Source organism: Dipodomys ordii, unplaced genomic scaffold (assembly GCF_000151885.1).
Source record: "Dipodomys ordii isolate 6190 unplaced genomic scaffold, Dord_2.0 Scaffold108, whole genome shotgun sequence".
NCBI lineage: Eukaryota > Metazoa > Chordata > Mammalia > Rodentia > Heteromyidae > Dipodomys > Dipodomys ordii.
In genome coordinates, this window is record NW_012267324.1 from 614,554 (window position 1) to 625,300 (window position 10,747).

General features: G+C 46.6%; 1 protein-coding gene across 1 annotated transcript; it reads left to right on the forward strand.

Moving 5' to 3' along the window:
* The first annotated feature begins 2,084 nt into the window (after nucleotides 1–2,084).
* Nucleotides 2,085–5,527, forward strand: LOC105994726 (zinc finger protein 625-like). The gene is made up of 4 exons (XM_013028360.1): nucleotides 2,085–2,797; nucleotides 3,007–3,067; nucleotides 3,196–3,300; nucleotides 3,666–5,527. The coding sequence occupies exons 1-4, from the start codon at nucleotides 2,764–2,766 to the stop codon at nucleotides 4,729–4,731; spliced, it is 1,266 nt and encodes a 421-aa protein (XP_012883814.1). The 5' UTR covers nucleotides 2,085–2,763; the 3' UTR covers nucleotides 4,732–5,527.
* The last annotated feature ends 5,220 nt before the right edge of the window (nucleotides 5,528–10,747 follow it).

The window sequence follows — 10,747 nt, forward strand, 5'->3', positions numbered from 1 at the left end:
TACTTGACCTCTATGAGGTGCTTTTTGTAATATATAGTTTGACTACAGGACCTAAAGTACTTGCGATTTCTGCAGTAGAAATCATTAGGGTTATTTTGTTGTTGTTTTTAAGTCATAAACCAATGTTGTTTCTTGTGTTGATACTGGGGCTTGAACTCAGGCCCTGGGCACTGTCCCTGACCTTTTTCCATTAAACCACAGCTCCACTTTCTAGCTTTTTGTTATTGTTTTGTTTTTGTTTTTTGCCAGACCTGGAGTTTGAACTCAGCCTGGGCACTGTCCGTGAGCTTCTTTTGCTCAAAGCTAGCACTCTTACTACTTGAGCCACAGCACCAGTTCCCGCTTTTTCTGTTTATGTGGTGCTGAGGACTCGAACCCAGGGCTTCATGCATGCTAGGCAAGCGCTCTACCACTGAGCCACCTTCCCAGCCCTTCCCAGCTTTTTTGTGGTTAATTGGGGATAAGAGTCTCACAGACCTTCTTCCCCCACGCTGGCTTAGAACTACAATCCTGGACTTTTTGTTTGTCCTTTGTGAGGGTCTGTGTGGGTGATGGTGTTGCGTGACAAACAACCCAACCTGGAGCTTGCTGGGTTATTTTTTTATCTGTAGAAGATATTTGTAGTTTGTGTTTTTCTATATTGTATTCTCTGGTTTTGGCATCATGGCAGGGTAGATCTCCTATCTAGAATTAGCCTAACTAATTTTTCTTGAGAGATCATATTATTCATTGAGTGTTTGGCATTGAGACTAGGACTTGTTCTTCCTGCCTTGGCAACTTATTATTTAATTTTTTTTTTCTGGACATGGGGCTTGAACTCTGGGCCTGGGCGCTGTCCCTCAGCTCTTCAGCTCAAGGCGAGTGCTCTACCACTTGAGCCATAGCACCACTCCCAGTTTTCTGGTGGTTCATTAGAGATGAGTGTCAGGGACTTTCCTGCCCCAGCTGGCTTTGAACTGCAGTCCTCAGATCTCAGCCTCTTGAGTAGCTAGGATTACATGCATGGGGCACTGGGCCTGGCTTGGACTTGGATTTATTTATTTGCTTACTTTGTGTTGGTTCTGGGGCTTGAACTCATGGACTTTGTGCTGTGCCTGAGCCTTGGTGATCAAGGCTAGCACTCTACCATTTGAGTCACATCTCCATTTCTAACCTTTTTTTCTGAAAAATGTGGTTAATTGGAGATGAGAGTCTCATACCTTGCAGGTCTAGGCAGCCTTTGAACTGAGACCTCAGATCTTAGCCTCTTGTAACTAGGATTACAGGCATAAGCCACAGCACCAGGCTTGTATTTATTTTTAAGACAGGGTCTATGGTGCTCAAGCTGGTCTCAAATGGATCTCAGCTTCCCAAGAAGGTGGGAATATTGGCAACTGCCAACATACCCAGCTTTTGCTGATGTGCTTATAATTTCAAATTTAGTAGTTCTTTGATGAGATATAGCAAAATATCAGACATTAGATTGACCTATTACTATATTCTTTTATTATATCTTTGTTACTAATGAGAGGCGTTCTTTGGACTTCTATAAAGATAATCATGTAAACTGTCAAGAATTTTTTTTTTTTGTCAGTCGTGGGGCTTGAACTCTGGGCCTGGGCGCTGTCCTTCAGCTCTTCAGCTCAAGGCGAGCACTCTACCACTTGAACTACAGCGCCACTTCCGGTTTTCTGGTGGTTTATTGGAGATAGGAGTCTCACGGTCTCTCCTGCCCAGGCTGGCTTTGAACCGAGATCCTCAGATCTCAGCCTCCTGAGTAGCTAGGATTACAGGCGTGAGCCACCAGCGCCCGGCTAAGAAAGTTTTATTTGTACTTTCTCAATATCATTCTTTTTGACGTTTTCATTTTACTTATTTTTCAGAGAGCTCATAGTAGGGCTTTAACTTGGGGCCTGGATGCTGTCCTCTAGCTTATTCACTCAAGGCTGACATTGTACCACTTTCAGTTTTTTGTGGTTAATTGGAGATAATGGTGTCGTGGACTTTGTCCTGCCAGGGTGGGCCTTGAACCTTGGCCTTAAGGTGTGACCCACCAGTGCCAGCGGTATTATCCTTCTTGGATCCTTTATGCTACTTACAAATTGGATCTGTTAAAAAAAAAAAAAAGTAGGTACAAGCTTCCACCTGCCCTACCTTAGTGTAGTCAGAGAGGACGCACTGGACTCGGAAATTGGATCTGCTGGACCAGCTCGTTGCAGATGAATTGCTATGCGCCCTCCGATGGTTATATCTGAGTATTGCAAGTGTTCCCAGGGACAGGCAGAAGAGATAGATAGCATATTGTTGACATAATGTGTGTCAGAAAACTGGGGCCTTTTCAGAATGTCTGGAGAGGGGGGTGCTTTGTGCCAAAGCCTTTCTAACAATGTGCAGTCTCAGGACGAGTCCGCCTGCAGCTCTGTGCAGCAGGGGGGTAGTGAGAGGACTGGACCCAGTGCAAATCACTGGGTGATTTCAGAGCACGGTCAGTCTCCTCTCCTGATCTTGGGTGCAGACTTTCCAGACCCGGTGTGTGAGGATGTTAGTATGGAAGGGAAGCCTTGATGTGAGCAAACCTGGCAGGAACATTGTGAAGGCATAGCGTCATGTCAAACCTTTTATGAAAACGTGTAGATCTCTATTACTGTGAGTCTCACCCTCCCTCCCTGGTGTGCCGTTGTGACGTTTCAGGAGGCTGTGACCTTCGATGATGTGTTTGTCAACTTCACCCTGGAGGAGTGGGCTCTGCTGGATGCAGCCCAGCAGCAGCTGTACAGAGACGTGATGGTGGAGACCTTCCGGAACCTGGCCTCCATACGTAAGGACCACTTCCTTCCCTGACCTGCTCACTCAGGGAGCGAGGCACTGTTGTTCTCCCGTGCTGCTCAGTCATGTGGAATGTGGCATGAGAACATTTGGGTAAACCTGCCAGACATGCTCGTGTCACGCCATGAATGTAACTGGAATCTCGTGATTACTCTGTAAAGTCGTCATCATTTATAATGATGTTCTGGATCTATATTTTAGAAAAAGAACGGGAAGACCAGACTGTTGAAGAGGTGTGTAAAAGTCCCAAGAGATATCTAAGGTAATTTATACTTGCAAGAGAATGGAATGTTTCTTTACAAATCAAAACATGAGAAGAAATTTCTAAAACAGAAAACTATGCTGGTAAACACTGATTTCGTTTCAATATTTCCTCCAAAATACATTTAGGTTGAACAACCATAATCAGCATATCAAAAATCCAAAATGTTTTAACATTGGAAACATCTGGGCCTCCAGTTTCTTGCCACAAACAACGATTTCTGATGCTTTAAGGTAAGAAAAAGTGACGTTCAAGCTTTGGATATAAGGTGTATATGTAAAATAGAGATTTCGAGCTCTCTTCAAAATATCTCATATATATGCAGATATTTCAAAATTCAAATGCTTTGAACTCCAACTGTTCATAAGGGAAATACTCAGCTAACTATATAAAAGTGAAATACTGTGCCCATGTTTACAAAATACTCTCCCGGGAAGCATATGAAGATACCTAGCGATAAGACTGTATCTGCTTTTGCCATCCTGCGGAGCATCTGGGCATTTGTATTCTAAAATTCTAACGGGACATCAAACCGGTAGTTCTCCTGCTAAATCATGACAGAATAATGGCTCAGTAATGCCTTCTCACTTATTTCCAGGGTTCAAGATTTATGGAGATTCTGTGGACATAAAGAAGCTCTTCAAAGTGGAGAAATCTTCCACAGTACTCTAGATTCTGTTCTAAACATTAAAACCCCCGCTGGAGTGGAAGCAGGCGTCTTTGACATCTTCCTCAGGCATTCGTCCCTGAGTATGGCCTTCAGAACTTACTCTGACTCCAAACTCTATGAGTATCGGGAATTTGAAGAGAAGCCGTGTAAATGTACTGCGTGTGGGAGAGCCTTCAGCGACCCCCAGTGCTTCCAGAACGCTGACAGCACCAACGCAGGAGTGAGAACCCACGAGTGTCAGCAGTGTGGGAATGTCTTCAGTCATCCCACTTCCCGTAGGATACACAGACGAACTCACACGGGAGAGAAACCTTATGTGTGTCAGCAATGTGGGAAGGCTTTTAGTTCTTCCAGTTACATTAAAATCCATGAAAGGACGCACACTGGGGAGAAGCCTTACGTGTGTCAGCAGTGTGGGAAGGCCTTCAGCTATCCAGGTTATGTTAAGATACACGAAAGGACTCACACTGGAGAGAAGCCCCATGTCTGTAAGCAGTGTGGAAAAGCCTTCTTTACTTTGAGTGATGTTCGAAAGCACGAACGAACTCACAGTGGCGAGAAACCTTTTCTGTGTAAGGAATGTGGGAAAGCTTTCATTGATTCAAGTTCCTTGCACAAACATAAAATAACTCACACTGAAGAGAAGCCCTATGTATGTAGACAGTGTGGAAAAGCCTTCAGGTCTTGTGGTTACATGACCATACATGAGAGGACTCACACTGGAGAGAAGCCTTACGTCTGTAATCAGTGTGGGAAAGCATTCGGGCAATCCAGTCACTGTCTCATCCACGAGAGAACTCACACTGGAGAGAAGCCCTATGTGTGTAAGCAGTGTGGGAAAGCCTTCTTTACTCTCAGTGGTCGTCGGAAACACGAGCGAACTCACAATGAAGAGAAACCCTTCCTCTGTACTGAATGTGGAGAAGCCTTCAGTGATTCCAGTTCCTTACACACACATGAAATAACACACTGGAAAGAACCTCTTTCTCCATAAGCAATATAAGAAAGGTAGTTTGAGCAGACTCGGTGGAGAAAAGCCTCTATGTAAGGAATGTGGGAATACCTTTGATGATTCTGATTCTTTGCACAAATATAAAATGACGCACACTGGAAGGAAACCATGATGGCAAACAATGTTGATCAAGAGCCTTTTTGTTGGGTGATGCTCAAAGACATTATGAACTCACAGGGTAGAGAAATCCCTTGTACGTGAGCAGTGTAGAACAGCTACGAGCTATTCCACTTGTATTCAAATATATAAAGGGGGTCACAGTAGGCAGAGACTGTATTCAAAATGTAGCAGTGCCTGAGGACATACATCATGGAGAAAATAACCTACAAGCGTGAGCAATGTGAAAGTCTTCATTTCTCAAATGACATAAGACATGAACAAACCCACTGGGCAGAAATGCCTTGTGTGGTCTGATTTAGGGTGAAACGTCTTCCACTGACTTCATCCCCAGCGGGTGCTGCTATGTTAGGTGAGGGTGGTGGAGATTGACTGTTGAAGGTTTTGCCTCGCCTCGCCTCTGCTCCTCCTCTCTTCTCTCCCTTTCCTCTGTGAGTCTGTAGCCTCAGCCTCAGTCTCCAGCTCCGTAACATTCTGCCCCTTTAGGGTCCACAATCAATAATGCCAGACTGTAGCGGAAATCTGGACCTTTGTGCTAGGTGGTGGGATTTAGAATTTCAAGATTAGCATGCGCTAATCTTAGTTGGGAGTCCTTCTGGGGTGCATAAGAGGCCTCATCTAAAAAAAGTCAGACATGATAAATGAATAAATCCTTTTATTTATGTTGTTTGTGTCTTGTATTTTGTCAGAGCAACTGAGGAATTTAACTCTTACAAACCTATGTATGTAAACAATGGGGGATGAGAACATTCTAGCAACTTGAGGATGGAAAGCTAGTACAAATAGAGCATATGGTAGGTGGGCCTGTTGGGTATACAGATTTGAAAACACAGAATGGAGAGAATAGGGTAGCGGGGAAGGTGGCTCAGCGGTAGAGCGCTTGCCTTGCATGCATGAGGCCCTGGGTACGATTCCTCAGCACCACATAAGCAGAAAAAGCTGGAAGTGGCACTGTGGCTCAAGTGGTAGAGCACTCCCCTTGAGCTGAAGAGTTGAGGGACAGCGCCCAGGCCCATACCGACCAAAAAAAAGAAAAGTCGTGGATATTCTGTGGGTAGGGAAATCATAGATACACAAATATTCCTGTGTCAATTTCTCCAGAGTATATAATCTGAAGGAAGTATTTTCAAAATGAATCTAGTAAAGATTTTTATCTTCTGGTTGCCAAGTTTCTTCTTACAAAGAAATGAATGTAATAAGCTATTTTGAAATTATACCAACATGATACAATGAAACAAAGAAATTCTCATATAAGTTTTTATTTACTGAGAAGATAGACACTATGCCACCATAAACATAAACTAGACCAAATTTTCAAATTTATGCTTTTGATGTGAAGACATTTGTGTGTACAACTAAGTGGGTTTTTTTGTTTGTTTGTTTTGCCAGTCCTGGAGCTTGAACTCAGGGTCTGGGCACTGTCCCTGAGCCTCTCTGCTCAAGACTAGCATCTACCACTTGAGCCACAGCGCCACTTCCAGCTTTTGCTGTTTATGTGGTGCAGTGGGATAGAACCCAGGGCTTCATGCATGCTAGGCAAGCACTCTGCCACAAGTCACATTCCCAGCCTGCTGTTTCCCTTTCTATGGGCCAGCTACCCACCTTCAACCATGGTACAGAAGTTAATGTTACCTGTTGGGGATTGGGCTGTGTAGAAGAGCACTTGCCTGGCAATGCAAGGCCCTAAGTTCAGGCCTCAGCTCAAAACAAGAACCCCTGACCACTTGCTCACGCCTATAATCCTAGGTATTCAGGATGCTGCCATCTGAGGATCCCAATTTGAAGCCAGCTTATCCTAGGCCATAAAGCAATATATGGAAAGGTGAACAGTGAAAAGGCTTAGTAAGAAATTTTATTTTTTTGTTATTGTTAGGTGTGGGGCTTGAACTCAGGGCCTAGGCGCTGTCCCTGAGCACTTTTGCTCAAGTCTAACACTATTGCTTTGAACCACACTTCCGCTTAGTGATTGTGCTGATTAGTTGGAGATAATCTCACAGACTTTCTTGCCTGGGCTGCCTTTTTTTGGGGGTGGGGGGTCTGGTCATGGGGCCTGAACTCGGGGCCTGGGCACTTTCCCTCAGCATTTCAGCTCAAGGCTAGAACTCTACCACTTGAGCCACAGCACCACTTCGGGCTTTTTTTCTTTTTGCTTATGTGGTGCTGAGGAATGGAACCCAGGGCCTCATGCATGCAAGGCAAGCGCTCTACCACTGAGCCACCTTCCCAGCCCTGGGCTGCCTTTGAATCATGATCTCAGATCTCAGCCTCCTGAGCAGGTAGGATTACAGGTGTGAGCCACCAGTGCCCAGTTCAGTGTGGATTCTGTTAGGCTCTCAAGGCAGAGAGGAACAACCAAAGGCTTTCCCACATTGCTTCCAGGCAAATGGTTTCTCTCCACGGTGAGTTCTTTAATATACATGTAGGTAACTAAGAAAGGCTTTCCCACAATGCTTACCCCTACAGGGCTTCTCTTCAGTGTGGATTCTTTCCAGTAGCAGCGTTATATTTATGATATGTTGTTTTAAGGCTTTATAAACCACACACTCCTATAAACCTTTCCCACTCTCTTGTTAACCTTTCCCACATTTCATGTGCTCTTAAATACTTTCTTCACTTTTTTTTTTTTTTTTTGGCCAGTCATGGTGCCTGAACTCTGGGCCTGGGCGCTGTCCTTCAGCTCTTCAGCTCAAGGCTAGCGCTCTACCACTTGAGCCCCAGCGCCACTTCCAGCTTTTTCTGTATATATGGTGCTGAGGAATCGAACCCAGGGCCTCGTGCATGCAAGGCAAGCACTCTACCACTGAGCCACCTTCCCAGCCCCCACTTTCTTCACTCTTAAACCTACATTTTTTTAAAGGGGGGAACATCCCTGGGGCTTGAACTTGGCCTGGGCACTGTCTCTGAGCGATATTCAAGGCCAGAGCTCTACTACTTTGAACCACAGCCCCACTTCTGTTTTTCTGAGGACTAATTGGAGATAAGAGTCACACGGACTTTCCTGCCTGGGCTGGCTTCAAACCTCGATCCACAGATCTCAGCCTCTTGAGTAGCTAGCATGATGGGTGAGCCACTGGCGGCTGGCTATAAATCTTAGTGCTTATGATTCTGTATAACTATTCTCACCAAGACCACAGTCTCACCTGGGCAACTTTAAAGGTCTCCCCTAAGTAAATTCTCAAATGCAGAAGTACTTTCTAAGTTCAGCTAAATGCCTCTTTGAGGTCAGTCCCTGCTGCAAGTCAGTTATGTAAGACCTCTGCCAGCTCTAGTTCTTACCAGTTTCCCACCAACACAGATAAGCCCAAGTGCCAACCTTGGAATAAGGAGCAAAAGTATCTGCACTTAAATTCTTGGGTAAATCAGATAAGGAAAACTACAATACACGTTAGATTATAAAACTAGCAAATAATCTTTTGAGAATACAAAAGTTCCAACAAACTTTATTTTCCTATCAAAACACTGCTACCGAGGAGACTAATCCATTCTTTTTTGTTGTTGTTGGTCATGGCTTGGGCGCTGTCCCTCAGCTCTTCAGCTCAAGGCTGGCGTTCTACCACTTGAGCCATAGCACCACTTCTGGTTTTGTGGTGGTTTATTGGAGATCAGAGTTTCATGGGTTTTCCTGCCTGGGCTGGCTTTGAACTGTGATCCTCAGAACTTAGCCTCCTGAGTAGCTAGGATGACAGGTGTGAGCCACTGACACCCAACGACTAATCCATTCTTAAGTACAAGACTGAAAGGAGAGAGAAAATATAGCTGCATCACTCAAAATTTTAATTTATCCTAGAGGTCATGTACAGGGGTGACAATGACAAGTCATAATGAGTACATTTTCTTTCGTCCAGTGTCTTCTGTCCTCGTTCTCTCTGTCCCTCCCTCCTGTTTCCACCCATGAGTTTGTTTTGTTTTGTTTTTTTGGGTCCAGTTGTGGGGCCTGAACTCTGGGTCTCGGCACTGTCCCTCAGCTCTTCAGCTCAAGGCGAGCGCTCTACCACTTGATTCACAGCACCACTTTTGGCTTTTTTTCTTTCTGTTTATGTGGTGCTGAGGAATCGAACCCAAGGCCTCATGCATGCAAGGCAAGCGCTCTACCACTGAGCCACCTTCCCAGCCCTCCACCCATGAGTTGTATAGTTCTCTTTCATCCACGATCCAGTGAGCTCCACTGTTGGACTTTTTCACCCTTTTCCCCTCAATTTCTGTGCCTCCCTCACCCCTCTGAAGATATATATACACACGTGAATGCACCATACATAAGGTAAAGAAGACAAAATCATCAAAAACTAAAAACTTGAGCAAAAAAATCTTTGTTTCCATATCTTGGAGCGCATTTCAGTATGAATGGTACTTTATATGAATATGAAGACGCACTTAGGCATTGTTTCTTTCATAAGAGCATCCCCTCACTGTGTCTCACAGTGTCTGAGTGGAATCCTATATAATTTGTCATATCCCAGTGCATTTTTTTTTTTTTGTCGGTCGTGGGGCTTGAACTCTGGGCCTGGGTGCTGTCCCTCAGCTCTTCAGCTCAAGGCTAGCGCTCTACCACCTGAGCCACAGCGCCACTTCCGGCTTTTTCTTTTTGCTTATATGGTGCTGAGGGATTGAACCCAGGGCCTCATGCATGCAAGGCAAGCGCTCTACCTCTGAGCCACCTTCCCAGCCCCTATCCCAGTGCTTTTTGTTTTATTGTATTTTTGCCGGTCCTGGAGCTTGACCTCTGGGCCTGGGCACTGAGCTTCTTTTGCACAAGGCTAGCCCTCTACCACTTGGGCCGGAGCACCATTTCCAGCTTTTTCTGTTTGTGTGGTTCTGAAGAATCAAACCCAGGGCTTCATGCTTGCTCGGCCAGCACTCTACCACTGAGCCACCTTCCCAGCCCATCTCATTGTCCTGAGACAGAGTGATCCTGGAACTCATCAAACAGTTCAGAGTGACCCCTTAGGATGTTACTGCCCTGGTCTCCTGACTCCTGAGTTACCATGTCCAGCTTTGTCGTATGCCATTGGTGGTGCTTGAACTCGGGGCCTGGGAGCTGCCCCTTAGCTTTCTCTTTCAAGGAGGGTGCTCTACCACTTGATTCACATCTCCATTTCTGACTTTTTGCTGGATATCTGGAGATCAGAATCTCATGGACGTTTCTTCATAGGCTGGCTTTGAACCAAGATCCTCAGGTCTCCAGCTTCCGGAGAAGCTAGGATTACTGAGCAACTTGGCGCCTGGCCCGTTTGCTTTCTCTCGATTCCTCCGTAGAATGTTCTCGCCATGCCTGCACTTGCTCCCAGCACTTGCTAATTAGATATGTGTGTGTGTTTTATTGCCTTTGCTGAACCCAAGAGATAACCTTCGCCAGGAAGCCGAGTGGTCATACTCCCCAGCGTCCGCCCGTGTGCCAACCTCGGGCAGGCCCACCTCCCGACCCGCTGAGGCCCGGCCTGGCCTAGCTGAGCCTGAGGAAGAAGAGCCACGACAGCCCATCAAATCACTGGCGGCCAGGCCTGGAGCAGGTGCTGCGCGCCCACCCGCCCAGGCAGTCAGGCCGGGGAGGTACCTCCCACCCCCGCCTCCGTCCACTCAGGCCTCCCGGAGGGGCGGGGCTTCGCCTGTCGGCCAATCAGAGCGGCAGGTGGGCGGTTCAGGGGGCGGGCCCGCTGCTCACCGGCGGGAACTTCCTCCCGGACGCGGCCCTGGGGGGCGGCCGTCGGGTCTCCTCGCCGCCAGTGCTCTGTGGTGCGGTGGTGGTTGTTCGGCAGAAGCCGTTGGAAAGTCTCGGGGACCCCTCTGCCCACCCCCCAAAAATAACGGGGCCGCGGTGAGCGGCCCGTGCGGAGGGCGGGAAGCGGCGTCCGCGGGCCCGACGCTCGTCCCCCGCGGCCGCGGA